Below are 16267 nucleotides of genomic sequence, written 5' to 3'. Positions count from 1 at the left end.
AAACTATAAATTATTATAAATATTCAACGAAAATACTATATGGTTTCATAAGTTGAACCTCGATAACTCGAATGTTAATAATAAAGAAAAAAAATTGGTGAAAAAATGAGTTGAAGGACTATGTAAAAATAAAATTATATATATAAAAATAAAATTCTTTTCAACGTTTAACATATTAACCCCAAGAAGAATATTATAAGAATTATAACAAATGTTCTCAGAATAAATAATCAATTATTCTAAATGGACCTTTAATTGATAAATGTAGAAAAATTGATATTTCTGTCAACTCCCTATCGGCGATGTTAGAAACTTCTAACTCATCATTTAGTCACCAGACACATCCATACATATTTTATACTTAGACTACAGACAAAAATTATTTATAACTAAAAGTATTTTTAACGTATAAAAATTATGTATTTAAAAGAGAATCTCTAATTCTAAAAAATACATATTTATTTAAAAAAGTGAATGAGTATATTAGTCTCCCAACAACTGAGGTAAAAAAGATTTAGAATTTAGATTTATTATTATTTAGTTCCACTTCGTCAAATAAAGTTATATAAAACTATATTCAATATGTTTAGAGTGCAAATATTATGTATCAAATGTTCTCAAAATCAATTGTCTTAAATACACCTTTAATTCATTTTTGACCACCACGTATATTCATACATACTTTGTACAATAATTATAAACAAAAGCTATTGTAATAGACAAACTTTAAAGCCGATTACTAATGTATCGTTGAGAGTTCTTTTCAATGTTTAACTTTTTAGACCAATCACAAGAAGAATATGATAAAAAATAAAATAAATGTTCTCAGAATAAATAAGTAATTATCCTAAATGGACCTTTAATTAATAAATGTAGAAAGAAAAATTGATATTTCTGATGTCAGCCCTCTAGTGGCAATCTTAGAAACTTCTAATTCATTATTTAGACACCAGACAGATTCATACTTATTTTATACCTAGAGTATAGAAAAAAATTAATTATAAATAAAGGTTATTTATTATTTAATAAATTTATATATTTTTTGAAAGAAATCTCTATTCCTCTAATATTTTTTTGAAAAAGTTAGTATCTTAATAATTGAGGTTTATAATTTATTTAATTTATGAAGGATTAAAGAGAACTTTTAGAAAAATTATAAAAGAATCTTTTCAATGTGTAACGTGTTGCGACTAAAGACAAGAAGAAGATAATACAAGTACTGTGTAACACATGTTCTCAAGATATAAATGTAGAAAGAAAAATTGAATTTTCTGATACACCCGCCCCCAGTGGAGATCTTAAAAACCTCTAATTCACCAGATATATATTTTTTTGTACATGCAGAAATTAATTATAAATAAAATTTTTAATGAATAAAAATTGAAATAGACAAACTTTAAACTCGATTACTAATGTAACCTTGAGAGTTCTTTTTTATATGTATGTTACATGATAATAATACAACATAAACTTTGAACTCCGCCAAAATATGTGAAATAAATTTAATTTTGAAACCTGGTAAATAAGATAAGGTTTATTGAATTGGACATATTGTCGTTGTGCCAAAAATGTGCTTGATTGTTTAAAACTTGTTTTTGTCGGTCTTTTGTCGCCTATTGGAGAAAGGATACAAATCGAATTTTTATTGATTTTGAAGTTTTTATAGGACGGGACGGCTTATGTCAATCCACGTCGTTAGTTTCATTTAAAATTTATATATTAATACAGTTTAGGACAAAAATAGTTTCATTCGATAACGTTGAAGGGTTCAATATGTTTATTAATGTTGTAATAAAATTATTTTAATGAAGAGTGTAATTTAAAATATACAATTAAAATTATTTTAGATAAAGAAATATAATATCATTTTCGATTCTCAATAAATGAAGTAGAATTTTAATATTTAAAATATATGTTCATATTAAATTATACAATAACATTTATTTAATAAAATAAGTTCATTAAAATTATACATTAGAATTTTTGAAAATTAAATAATAAAATTACTATTATTCAGAACAAAGTTTTATTATTCCTTTAATTTTATAGGGATAATATTTTGCTGTTATAGTATATTAGATAAATATTAGGAAATAAAATAACATTTTCGAAAATTCTCAATAAAAGAATCAGAATTTAAATGTTTAAGAAAAATATTAATAATTTAAAAATATATAATACCATTTATTCAATATTACATTAGAATTTTTAGAAATTAAATAATAAAATTATTATTATTCAGAACAGGTTTATTATTATTATAGTGATAAGGTAATAAATATGAAAATGTAATTAATATTTTATAGTTTTAAAATTATTTTAATGAAGAGTGTATTTTAAAATATACGATTAAAAGTACATCAGATAAGGAAATAAGATAATATTTTAGAAAATTACTAAACCAAAATATATATTTATTAATATATAAAATTTTTAGAAATTAAATAATAAAATAAATAATTATTCATAACAAAGGTTTGTCATTATTTTAAATTACAATTATACATTGGAATGTATATTGTGAAATTCAATAATCAAATCAAAACAAACGTTCATTATTATTTTAATTTAACTGAAATACAGCAACAAATTGTTGAAAAGATCTGATCTGAAAATGCAGTTAATATTTTATATTTTTTTAAATAATTTCATAAAATAATTTAAAATATCCAATTGAAAGTACATGTATTTTATAACAGAATAAAATAATATTATAGAAATCATTAAAAATTAAATAATTAATTGTTTGTAATCAACCAGATACAATATAAACAGAATTTAAAATGGAGGAATTATATTATTTCAAAACGATTTAATTCTATTTATTAATTAAAATAAACGTAATTGCATATAAATTCAATGATTAAATTAAAATTATTTAGGAAAATGGTTTATTATTATTTCAATTTAACTGAAATAATTTGATTAATTTGTAATATGGGAACTCCGAAAAATTGATTAATTATTTATATTTTTAAAATTATTTTAATAAACACAGAATTTAAAATACCATTGTAGAATATTCTCGCATAATATTATTATTGCCTCATCATTACTGAACTTTAAGATCTATTACAATGGTCTTATACTTTTATAATACTTCAGTCCCGAAGAAACATTATATTGACTACGTGATTATATGTATCGATCTCCGAAACAATAACATTCCATTACCATTTGGCTCTCGAGAAGTCGTCTTGGTTACCGTATTATATCAATTAGTAGGAAATTCCCTAATAGCATTTACACAAAATCCCACAATTTGAATTTAGTATCAGTTAACAAAACCGACGTCGTTCCGTCAATCAATCCGCATCCACCGCGATCAACCGTACGTACGACAGTAATTGAAACAATGTTCCACGACAATTTTCCCGATTAAGAAACTGCGGCTTTCTATCGTTACGGCGAGCCGAAAGGAATGCACATAAAGTACGGCCGATATATCTGGCGTACCTGCCGCACAAAATGCCCCAAGATCCTGGCGGCTCTTAACTTTGAACGGGCCCGTTCATTAGTCACTCCTGCAGTCGTTTGCCTTGGTGTCCGCATAATAAACACCGAAGTTTCGCCAGCACGACGATGCATTCCCCGTTCGACGGCCAAAATCGATGATCGTGTGTCCTCCGGATTCTTGTTTACTAATTTTAGCAACGCATTCTCTGAAAGGCAATTTTTCCAAGATATTGAAAATGTTAATATTTTACATAATGATTTGTAGAAGCAATAATTTTTATGGTAATTTGCCCATTTTTGTTTCATTATAGAGGAAACATTGTAGAATTTGGCATAGAATTGAAATTAAATTATACAGGATGGCATTTTTTACACATTTTGACCTACCTTACCAATTTGTAGATAATTATCACTTCTCTTGTTAGGTTTATTATTATTTTAATTTAACAAATAAATTCATTTAAACACATTACATTTATACATCAGAATTTTGAGAAATTAAATATTAAAATTATCATTATTTATAACAAAGGTTTATTATTATTTTAATTTAACAGCAATAATTTAATAAAATCAAAAGATAATAATTCTGAAAATGTAATTATTATTTTACATTTACAAAATTTTTAATAAATAAAAATCAATTATAATTTTGATGAAATTTGTAAATATAAATTTATTTATTAAAAATTTAACAGGAACATTTGACGAACTAGAAAGATAATAAATCTGAAAATATAATTAATATTTTGCATATACAAAATTTTTATTAAATGAACCAGAATTTTAATATTGAAAAAATATATAAATATAAAATTAAATAATAAAATTGTCATTATTCATAAAAAAGGTTTATTGTTATTTTATTTAACATGAATTATTTAGTGAATTGAAAAGATAAAAAATCTGAAAATGTGCATTTTTAATGTAGAATAATATATAAATATAAAATGATATAATCCCTTTTATTTATTCTAATAAATGCATTGTAATGCATCATAAATCGAAATTTTAGGAAATTAAATATTAAAATTTTCATATATATAATAAAGGTTTATTTTAATTAAACAGGAATATTTGACGAACTGGAAAGTTGTTATTATTTATATTATATAGTTATAGAAATTATTTAATGAATTGAAAAGTAAAAATATCTGAAAATGTGATTAATGTTAAAGAATACATAAATATAAAATGATATAATCTCATTTATTTAAAAAATAATAATTAGAAATTCAATTATTCCTAACAAAGGTATATTATTATTTTTATTTAACAGAAATTTGACGAATTGAAAGGGTAATAAATCTCATCATATTTAATATTTTACATTTATTTCTTAATAAATAAACCAAAATTTTAATGTTGAAGAAATACACAAATATAAAATCTTATTTATTATAAATAAAAATAATTAAAAATATCATTGTTCGTAACAAAGGTTTATTATTATTTTAATTTAATAGTATTAATTTAAAAAATTAATAAGATAATAAATCTAAAAATGTAATTAACAGTTTACCTTTATAATGATTGTATTAATAAATAATAAAATATACTATTAAACAGATAAATATAGATAATGGAATAAAATGACAATTTAGAAAACTATTAATAAATGAAACGTTGAAGAAATATATTAATTTAAAATACCATTTATTTAATAAAATAATAAAATTATTATTATTTATAGGGTTGGTTATTTTATTTTAATAATTTATAAATTTGATAATGGTGGCATTTAATATATATATATATATATATATATATATATATATATATATATATATTTATTAAATTTATTAAATATATTATATATTAAATAAGGAAAAAATTTCAATAATGAAACAAATAAAAAAGATTCACATTTTTTGGTTTTTATTTTCAATTTAAAATATTTGTTTAATTTTTTATTTTTTTTCAGTAATTATCATCCAGCATACTTCTTTTGGATAATACTGACATCTTATTTCCATAATAAATAAATTTTGGTGAAAATGTTTACTTTGATCATCATTTTCAGCCCCTAAATTACGAGGAAAGTAATCTAGACATGTTGCCACCTATACTAAAGTTTAAAAAAAAAAAAACATGAACAACAACCTTAAATGACAACCAAAACTGTGTGTCTTTTATCTTTTTAAGTAAATTTTTTAGGTTTAAAATTATATGGCGGATTTAACGTTCATGTCCTACAAACTCTTTGCTTACTGACCAAATTAAACGTTTGCAATATTCGATCTTGCTCATTGAGATAGTAATCTCAATGATAAAGAAAGGAGTAAACGTATCTTGCAAACCTTGTAATTATTCTAAAAAAATGTACAAGATTAAAGAGAAATTAATATATATATATATATATATATATATATATATATATATATATATATATATATATATATAAAATTATTTGTTTTAGTTTATATTTTAAATGAATAACTCGAAGTGTATATTATTAAAATAGAGAATTTTGGTTACTCTTCAGTAATTCTTAGTTTTTAAGGTTCAAAATGCTAAAAAATACTTTTTCAATATAATTTGAGTAATTTAAGCACGGATCAAATTTGTTAAATTTTCAAAAATCTCTTACTAAAAAAAGATTTTTGAATTCCACATAGTAGGATAACCAACCAGTCAACCAACGAAACCACACATTTTTATCGATTGTGGAAAGTTTGGCGTTGCACCGTTGAGTATAATTATTTTTAATAACGTCAGTCTGGTTTTATTATTAAGTTGTTGCTATTGCACGTTATGAAATTAGTCTGTGTAAAGTTTATGTTTGTTAGACAAGCTCGTGCCACGTTGAGGTAAAATATATAAATTCAACCAGTTTCCCCCGAGTTGCAGTGTTTTTGTTGGGAAGTTTGTAGAACAGGTTGAGATTCGAATCTGGGATAACGATTTATTATCATCCTACACTGTTGGTTAAAAGTAAATTGGCAGATGTTTTAAAAAACAACACTGTTGGTAGTTTAAAAGTCCATTGTAAAATAACGATTGCGAACGCGTCACCAACGTAAATATTGCGTTTTTCAGTTTTCAAAGGAAACGCCAATTATTTCGCAGACGTAACTGGACTTGTTCGAACGGTTTTCTTTAATCTGCAAACTTTTGATTGAATGATTAGTGGGTTAGAAACTATTTCTTGGTAATTTCACGCCCGTGTTATTGCTGAACATCTAATAATCAGCGTTAGTCACAAAAAGTGTGCCAACAAAAGTGTCCTTGCTGAAATCCAAATACATTATTGCGAATAGAAAACCATAACTAATTTCGAATCGCATTTTTATCCTCATGCATATACGTTGTAGAAAGTATATACCAAATTAATCGTGTAATGAGCATGATTAATTTTAATAACTTGCAAATTAATGTTTGTGGTTTGTTAGTTTATTTAAGCGAGCGTGTAGAAATTTGTTGTAAAATTATGTAAAAACACGTGCAGTTTCAATAGACACCATTCCATTGTTTGTCGAATTGAAATAAGTCAACGGTGATTGACATATTTTATAGATTTCATAAGATTTGATCCGATAAAATACCAAAACTCATCATAAAATCCAAATTTACAGTGAAATTTAAATGTATTAAAAAAAAAAATGAAAAAACGCCAGTCGTACCTAAGAAAATTGTTAATTATGAAAGTCCACAATTCATAATTAAAATAAATCTGCAAAACTAAATTTTTTAAAGCAAGAATCGAATTTTGCCACAGGTGGAGTGGAAGCGTGTGGCAGTTGGGTGTCCGATTCGTTCCGATGGCTCGATTGGTCCGAGTGCGAGAGCCGGGAACCAGAGGAGCAGCAACAGCAGCAGGAAATGTCTGAGGGTCGGCAGCAGGAGGGCCGTGCCGAGCGCATGGCCCGCTACAAGGAGGAGAGGAAGAGACAACTGGCCGCCAGGTAAAACACCGTTACTCCATTATACTTGTATCTGTTTTGTGTTTGTGTTTTTCATTTTCGAAAGCGAGGCCGTGCAGGTGATCGACACTTCTCCGCCTTTCCCGTCTTCTCTTTGTCGACGGTCCGCACTTGAATTATGAGTGAATGCGAACTTGCTGAGAGAAAAGTAGCTTTAATTGATCCTAATTAACCCCACAATGCATAAATAGATAACTGATTAACGATACTAATTTACTAAAACCGTTTTGTTTTGCTCTTTTGTCTTTTTTTTTATTCTAGTACACCCGTTAGTCATCAGCATGATTAATAATAAGTAAAAAAATTCCATCGATCCACCAAGGTCAAGTTCGTAGCCTAATAATAATTCGGATCTATCAAAACGAACCAATAAAATAATTAAATTTTCAGGTTCGGCACCAGGGAGACTGGGGCAGATTTGCCATCACCGAGACGACCAAAAGAAGGCACAACCTCGAGCAGCAGCGAAGGACCGAGACCGACGAGAACGTCGAGACTGCGGGCACAGGCTGCCTCTCAACAAGACGAAAATTCTAGTCACAATCAGGAATCCAGACTGACTCATTCGGAGGTAAATAGCTCTCTTGAGTAAACAGAACTGTGTCAAGGATCTCGTGCAATTTTTTATTTGTTGTGTGTTACAACGATTTTTATCTGTTGCACAACGACGACAACAACAAGTCAGGTCTGGTTGGGTGTTGAAAAGGCATGTAAATCGCCGCACTCCACTTCGCCAATGGGTCGTAACAGGCGGACGATACGAAGAAGGTTGTGTGTGAGTCAGACGAGGAAGCGTTCCATTGAATCGGATAAATTCTCAGGCACTGTGTTTATACGTGCTTAATCATTGTGTAATTTAAGTGTGCACATTTTCAACGGCAATTTGTTTGTCTAATGGTTCGTCTCCGTCTGTACTTAAAAAAGTTATTTGTGCGGAGTGTTATTTAGTCATTTCTAAAATAAAATAATTTCATATTAAGTATGTGAAAGGTGAACAATACGAATTCGCTATTCACATCTTGGGTTACTATTCTTTATTGTCCGGATTTTACCTTGAATAATGGGCGTACTGTGTAAATTTAAACTGTTTCTTTCTTGTTTGTTATGTTAAATTTCATAATTTCGTTTATTACTCAGAGGTTGAAGAAATATAGTATATTTAAAATGGTAACATCCTCATAACATTTTTATTTGTAATTCAATTTTAATGAATCTACATATGTCATGTTTCTTATACAAAACCAATACACATAATATTTATAGATAAAAATGAAAAAAATTGATTAAAATGGATGGATACTTAATATAAATTATTACTACAGTAATATAATAAATAATGAGACAGACGTATGTCTGTGTGTTAGTTATTCTGATTAATTAAAGTGTCAAAAATATCAGGGATATCAAATAGGTGATTAATTCTTAGTAAAAATAAGGTCATAAGTTTAAATTTGTCTGATTCACTATATTCACTAACGCACTACTCAGTTATACTTATAAATGTATTTAAACAAGGAATTATAGAAACTATTTACTATGTTAAATCATTACTTAATATGTGCAGGAAAAATATTTTATTCATCATTGGACTTAATTTCTAGTCTCGAATCTAGATTTAAGTATTGTAGTTCTTAAATATGTTACATGCCATCAAAATTGTTTCCCATATAAAACCAAAAACTACAATAACATGTACAGTCAACAAATGAGACACACTCACTAGAATGGTTGTATATCTATTATAAATTATTACTTCAGAATTATTAACTTTGAAAGTCTGTGATAAAATTGAAAATCACATTTATCTAATGAATTTGATTATTCTGATTAACTAAAGTGACAAAAATATCTGGAATATCAAATAAGTGATTAATTCTTAGTGATACCAAGTCACAAGTTTAAGTGTGTCTAATTCATTATATTCACCAACGAGGCTACTAAATTATATACTTATAAATACATTTTAACAAGGAATATTCGAATTATAGGAACTATTGTGTCATGTCACTATTTAATATTTCCAGCAAAAATATTATATTTAAAATATTTGATCTGTCCCCAATTCTAAATTTAAAGTGCAGTTCTTTAATAAATTAAATTCTTCTAATGAATATATTTCATCTTATTAATTAAAGTGACAAAAATATCTGAGAATGTCAAATAGATGACAATGAGTTAGTTCTTATAGTTTAATTCTTAGTGAAACCAGAAGTTTAATTTTGTCTGGTACATTATATTCACTAACGACGTTACACAGTTATTTACTTACAATGCATTTAAACAAGGATTAATCGAATTTTAGGAACTATTTAATATTCTCAAAAACAAAAGAGTTTTATTTAACATTTTTGATCACTGTATTTAATTTCCTGTTCTCAGTCAAAAATTAACCGTTGTCGTTGTAATTTAAGGACGTCCTGTACATTTTGTTTACTGCATTTGACATTGGTAACAGTGTCTGCTTATACCATAGACCAATCTGTGCTTATACCTTGAAAAATAAAGTGTGCGAGAGAACACAATCCCAAATTAAGTCCTAGCCGAAAACAACCTGTCATTTTCGGCCGACCCCATCACCACAATTTACTCTAATACCATATTAAACCGGTGTCATTGAGCGTTGAAAATCGTTGTCCAAGTAATGACCATTCGGTCAGGGCCAGACCGTGAGATTCATGTGTCCGTTTTCGTTTTTGCAGCGGACCGCCGCCAACCAGTGCCCGGTTAATGGAGGAAGTGGCGAGACGCCCCGCGGCACCGCCGCATCCCGACGGAACGAGCGTGACAAGAGCGCGAAACGGAAGTCTTATCTCAATCGGTCGCAGAACTCGGAAGAGGTTCCCTCCGATTTCAGTGGTGAGTAACAGTAACTGCATGATAGTAAATCGGCCACATATAATATGTTATCCGCTGGGAGGTTGTTGCCATCATTTTTACCAAAACAACACCTACATTAATTTTCCGTTGTTCAAATTAATTGTTTGCCGGAAGGACACAACGAACAATAACTCACATGGGCAACGTGTGACTTGCGGTCCTCATTGTTCGTCCCGAAACGTGCCCGAATCCCGTGCATTCAACATTAATTAGGCGGGACAATGAACGGGCAACGTATCCCGACGCGAAACACGCGCCGGCATAATTAAAACCGCATCGATTTCAGCGGGAGAGGTTGGAGGGTTGGTGCCCGATCCGCAAAACCACGGTCTCCCAATTGGTCCTATTAAATTATCGCTTCGAACACACGTACACATTAACAGTGATCTCACCTGTGCTCGTTTACCCTTCAGTCTGCTGCCATAGCAACCCTCGATTCGCGAGTGACTTTGTGGCACCCCTTGCGTACACGGGACGACTCGTATTTTTTGCCAGTCTGAAGGTACGTGCGGCGCGTCAATGCCCCAACCCCCTCGCGTCGGGACGGCGAGTTTCTTTATTTTCACCAGTTTTTCGCCAAGTATCAAATTAGGGGCGCCTTTTTTGTCAGACGACCTTTAGTAACTCTATTTATTTACAATCTCGAAAGGTGCGGCAGTCTTGAACATACTTTTTTACTTAAATTTCTTTTATAATTAATCATTAAATTGTAATTTCAAACATCAAAGCTGTAGCTTACTAACCAACCGACACAGTTGTAATTTAATTTGATTGACATTGAAGTGTTCAAGAACTTACAACAGTTAAGTGAAGTTTAATTTTATGCAAAAGAATTAAATAATTTAATAATTCCATTAATGAGATCATTATTTATTTACATATTTATTGTAGAAGGAATAGGAATGTAGAAAATTGACAATATCGTCATTTGACGTCACTATTGATTGTCATATTTACTAGTTTATACAATCCATATTAAAACAATTTGTAACTAATTGAAATGTTGAATATATGTATCTATAATTTTTACTTAATTATATACTTCGATTTATTTGATTTAGACATTCTAAATGTAGATCATCATATTTACAGCCTATTTATGTATATTCCAATTTTTAAACATTTTGTCAATTCACCGATTCATCGATACTATTGTTTTCCAATTAAAGCAATTACAAAAATAAACAAGAACGTAGATGTCTTCCTTATTAGCCACTCGGGCATTTGCAGATGAGACTGGCAGGAGAAGACGCCGGAGGAACCAACCGCTGGCCGACACGAACAACCGACAAACGCCTGTTGACTGCAAACCTACTGGCGAATCCAGCACCACTGCCGAAACATCCCACATCACAACGGCACCATCCATTGCAACCGCCGTCGCACAAACAAACACTGCCTCAAGCACCGGTGCCCCCTCACCATCACCAACGGCCGCCTCGGGGTCCGGTCTAGGAAGGGCGTCACCCCGCAGGTCGGAGCTCAGCGTGCACATGGAAAACGCACGTCGCGGCGTCACCACCTCATACTCGGAGATGGGCAAGTATCGTCCGTACGCCAAACGATTCGGTGCCAGTCCGAAAGAAAAGCACACCGTTTCTGATCATGATGTCGGACCTTCCGATTACAACGGATACTCTAGGACGTCATCAAACAGAGAGAGCATTGCCAAGAAAAAGATTGAAGAGGTGCACATCTTTAATATTGTTGTTTATAGCAAATTTAAACTTTTGTTTATTTTAGCCTGAAGACAGAAGGAGGACGAGAAGTATAATGAAAAGAATGGAGGAGTTGTCCGCGAAAACTAAAAAGACTCTTGCTAACGTAGAACTTCTGACTAACAAGGCTAAGGAATCACCGAGAAAAGAACTACCTCCAACAGAAGACAAGACTAGCGTCAAGTACTTAGAAAAGACGTCCTTCGAACGTTGCGCCCCGTTCTCCATCCTGCGCCACAAATCCGAAGAACCTTCAGCACCCGTAGAACCATCACCAGCTCCGCCACGCGTCACCACATCACAACCCGCCGGTCCTGTGTCCATTCTCAAGCGTAAAGTACCGCAGGACGAGCACAACAAAAATGATTCGACGTCAACTACCCAGACACCTCCAGTGACATTCTCTCCAAGTGTCGTCGAACCTACGCCTACAAATCGACGTCAAGGTATACTGAAGAAGCGACGCAGCCTGGATGAATCGCAGGTGATGCGTCATCGTAGCTGCAGCCCAGATATCGCGAACAAATCTGATAGCAGAGGTTCAATACTTAAGCACAGAAGGTCCTCGCTTGAGGAATTGACTAGATGTGATTCCCCAGACACACATATACAGGTAATATTAATCCTGCTGTGATCTCCGTTATTTTTTAATGTCACATTGTTGTATTGTAGGGTATTTTGAAACGCAAAACTAGCAGGCACGAAGAGGAAGATCAGTCACTCAACTCTCCACAGAGCATTTTAAAACGAAGATCGGGCACTAGCAGTGCCAACTCCACGAGCAGCACTCCCCACGTTTCTATAACCACTGCCGTTATTTTAGCCGCTGCCGGTGGTGCAGAGATGGTACTTGAGTCCGAGAACAACGAGCCGGTTAGGCCGATTCTCAAAAAGAAAAGTTTCTCCGAGGATCACCATCACAACACTGACCACAGTTCAAGCTTCGATGCCCCCAAGCCCATTCTCAAAAAGAAATCGAGCACCGACACTGATGAGGCTTGCGACGACAAACCCAAACCCATTCTGAAGCTGCGCAAGTCCTCAACCGATAGGGAGACATGCGACGGGGCCAATAAAGACAGACCTAGTATTAGACACGTATCCTCCACTGAAACCGACTGTGATATTTCCCAAATCAAGCCGATTCTCAAACAGAATTCCAGAGACGAGACCAGTAGAAACAGATTGTCGTTCTCGGGCGGCGACAGCCGCAATGAGGAAGTACTGATGCGACAAAGGGGCGGCAGAAGATCCAACACGATCTGCTGTGAGTTTCAGCCGAACGCCAACAAGAGCGAACTGAACAAAGACGAAGACAGGCATCTGAAGAAGCCCAGACCGTTGTCGGTGTTCGAGTTAGTGATGAGCTTCGAAAAGTCGTCACAAGGGACTTCGACCGGTGCTATTCCGAAGAGAAGCAGTTTGAAGAGGACTAGTGAAAGATACAGGACGCAACCTGTTACCTCAGATGAACTGGAAGAAAGGTATGCGTTTTTGAATATACATTACAAAACGGTAAAGTAAATTTAAATTAATCAAAATTTAAATACATTTACATACGTGTTAAATTTACTACTTTAGTAATTTAAATTTTACAAAGTACAACTTAAATTTGCTTCCCACGTCTCCTATGAGGTTTAAAATTATCGCGAAACTTTCGTCGAAATTCTTTTTATTTCACCATTTCCAGATCGAACGGTTTTCGGTCGGTCTTTCGTGCCAAACGTCGATCTAAATTTAGACGGCGACGCTAGTTGTAGCGACGCCCGTTCCAATAAGTCAGTGAAGATGTGCCAGCGTTTCGTTCACTGGTTTGCCACCTAAACACGTGAAATACAATTCGTACAGGTTTGTTAATGTATTCGCGATCGACACCTGTGGAAACGTTTACTCATTAAGAACAGTAAACTGCTTGTTTTAGAGCGAAGTGATAAGTTTGTTCGGTTGTCGATCGTCTTACCATGGTTTAAAAATAAAACTGTTTCTGTTTTGGTTTGCACAACCGGTGTTTACGTACTGCCAGTTGTCTCATTGATGTTTCTCCAGCATTAAATTCGGCGTTTTATATTACAACACTTAACTTGTTTAATGGAAGCAATTAAAATATATTTAAAATGATATATAGGTATCAAAAATAAATTTGGAAGAAATAAAAATTAATAATATTTAAAAACTAGTTTAATAGACAATTTAAATGTGTTTTTATTTGTAGCTTGAACTTGGTGAAGGAAGACCACCACACACTAGGTAGTTCATCACGTTCGTTCGAGGAACCTGGATGTTCAACACCTCCCCAGTCAACCCTTCACTCTTTGTTAGAATTCACCACATCCTTAGAACGCGACATTCATCTGAAGGGCTTACTGTCTTCCCCGACGAACGAAGAGGGTGGAGCTAAAATGTCGTCGGATTCAGCTTTCCAGTCGCTGGGCGACGGTCTTGAATTGGAGGAGACTGATGAGGAACAAAAGGAGGTCGAGAAGTCAGCGGAGCTGACAAAAAGCAAAGCAAAGTCAGATCAGAATAAACTTGAGCTTCAAATGAAGTCCATTGCGGAGGAGGCGAAAAACATGAGGCTTGGAAGAGGTATTTTACCCATTTTTGATATTTATGTATTGATATAATATTTTCTACGAAATTTTCAGGAAATGCTGGTGTTGACAGATACAGACTAAGAAGTTCGGGCAAAACTAGCAACCGCTTCTCCACTCAACCAGTCACGTTTCAAGAGGTTCAAGATGCTGCTAATTTTAATCAAGATGGAACAACAGGTGACTATATGCATAATGTCGTATTCAGTGACAGTGTCAAATACTAAAGAGTTTGCCAATTTTCGTTTCATAAGTCAAAATTTCTTGTTCCATCAGTATGTTTCGAATCGCAATTCAAATATATATTTTAATATGCATTTATTCATATCTAGCAGAGTCTTTAGTTTGGCCCGCATATGAAAACGAATATTGTTACAAGCAAGATACGTCTTCCCCTCCGCGGTAAGACATCTTCGTACTTACTTTTATTTAATTATCCATTTGTTTAACCAGGTGAAGGAGGCGATACCAAATCACCATCCCGAAGGAAAGCGGTCACATCTCCGACCGACACCAGAAGGCAGTCACAAAGATCCGAAACCGTAGACGAGGGCATTTCATGCAACGATTCCGGCTCTGATTCGGAGGCGTCGCCGCCATCGCCAGTGAGCCACTCGCGCAAAAATGCCAGCGGAAAGTTTGCAGACTCCACGTCGGAGGGCGAGTCCTCCGGCGGTCGCGAAGTCAGGAGCATCTTCAAGGGTGACAACAAGCTACAGATCAAGTAAGTACACGTTTGGTTTAAACGTTTTTGGTTTGGATGTATAATCGTTGTTTTGCAGAACGAATTTGCTTGGGCAAGTAATTGCGGAGGTTGTTCAATAAATGAAATAAGTGAAAAACACGAATTGCGAAAGAATTATTCATATAATGCACATTAAAATTCTAAATAAATGTCATAAAATTAGCAATTGTAATTTGACCCAAGTATGTAAAAATGTGCATCTTGAATGCGTTCATGCACCTTTAAAGTTCATCAGGAATTCATCAACAAATTGTTATCTTTGAGTCTAAATTACGAGTTCTGATACATAGTTATAAAATAGAACTACCAACCTATAAACAACGTTTGTTTATAAACATATTCAGATTACATATACGAAATAAATCTAACCAAAAAATAAATATGTTGCCCACAGTGGCGAAAAATTTGTAAACAAATTGCTGTCAATAAATTGGCTAATAAATTGTGGGCCATATTGGTGTGTATAAAACAGCTATGTTCTTCTATTATAAATACAAATTGTTTATTAAATTTACGATTTGCACAACGCTTAACTCTTCGCAACGCACGATTTGATATTTATCAGCGTTAAAACATAAACGGCGCTATTTAAGTTCTCTTCATTGGCATTTAACTCGATTAGAGGGCCGGTCGTCTTTTCCCCGGCCCGCCGACTATAAATAAATCGCAATTAGCATTTATAAAGGACACCACGGACTACGCAACCCGATCCGCAGATGACTGCAACGCGACTTTTACTTTCGTCCGCGAAAATCTCGAAATGTAATTTCGAAAAACTGCGCTCACGTCGCCGAGAGAAAGCCAAGCCGGTTCTGTTTTATTGCCCGGTCGTCGGGAATGGAAAACTTTGATTGCGGACAGGAAAATTAAACGTGCGTTTTTATCAAATTTTATTAGTTTATATTATGTGCAGTTAGTCGGTCGTTTACTTTTACTTGCATACGTTCAGGTGCGTGC

The 16267-nt window shown here is 32.4% G+C and overlaps 1 protein-coding gene across 3 annotated transcripts in view; it reads left to right on the top strand.

Annotated features, from left to right (window-relative positions):
* LOC109599594 (supervillin-like) overlaps positions 1-16267 on the top strand; it is a 106515-nt gene that overhangs the window by 70244 nt on the left and 20004 nt on the right. For all 3 annotated transcript variants that reach the window (XM_049963983.1, XM_049963981.1, XM_049963982.1), the window contains exons 2-10: positions 7175-7361; positions 7770-7950; positions 10079-10235; positions 11487-11944; positions 12000-12587; positions 12647-13458; positions 14187-14560; positions 14620-14745; positions 15019-15289. In XM_049963983.1, the coding sequence (XP_049819940.1) occupies positions 7279-7361; positions 7770-7950; positions 10079-10235; positions 11487-11944; positions 12000-12587; positions 12647-13458; positions 14187-14560; positions 14620-14745; positions 15019-15289 (3050 nt within the window). In that variant the 5' untranslated portion in view covers positions 7175-7278. The remainder of the gene's footprint in view (positions 1-7174; positions 7362-7769; positions 7951-10078; positions 10236-11486; positions 11945-11999; positions 12588-12646; positions 13459-14186; positions 14561-14619; positions 14746-15018; positions 15290-16267) is intronic.

The sequence above is a fragment of the Aethina tumida genome, chromosome 2 (genome assembly GCF_024364675.1).
Source record: "Aethina tumida isolate Nest 87 chromosome 2, icAetTumi1.1, whole genome shotgun sequence".
Classification (NCBI taxonomy): domain Eukaryota; kingdom Metazoa; phylum Arthropoda; class Insecta; order Coleoptera; family Nitidulidae; genus Aethina; species Aethina tumida.
This window is presented reverse-complemented; position numbering and strand designations above follow the sequence as displayed.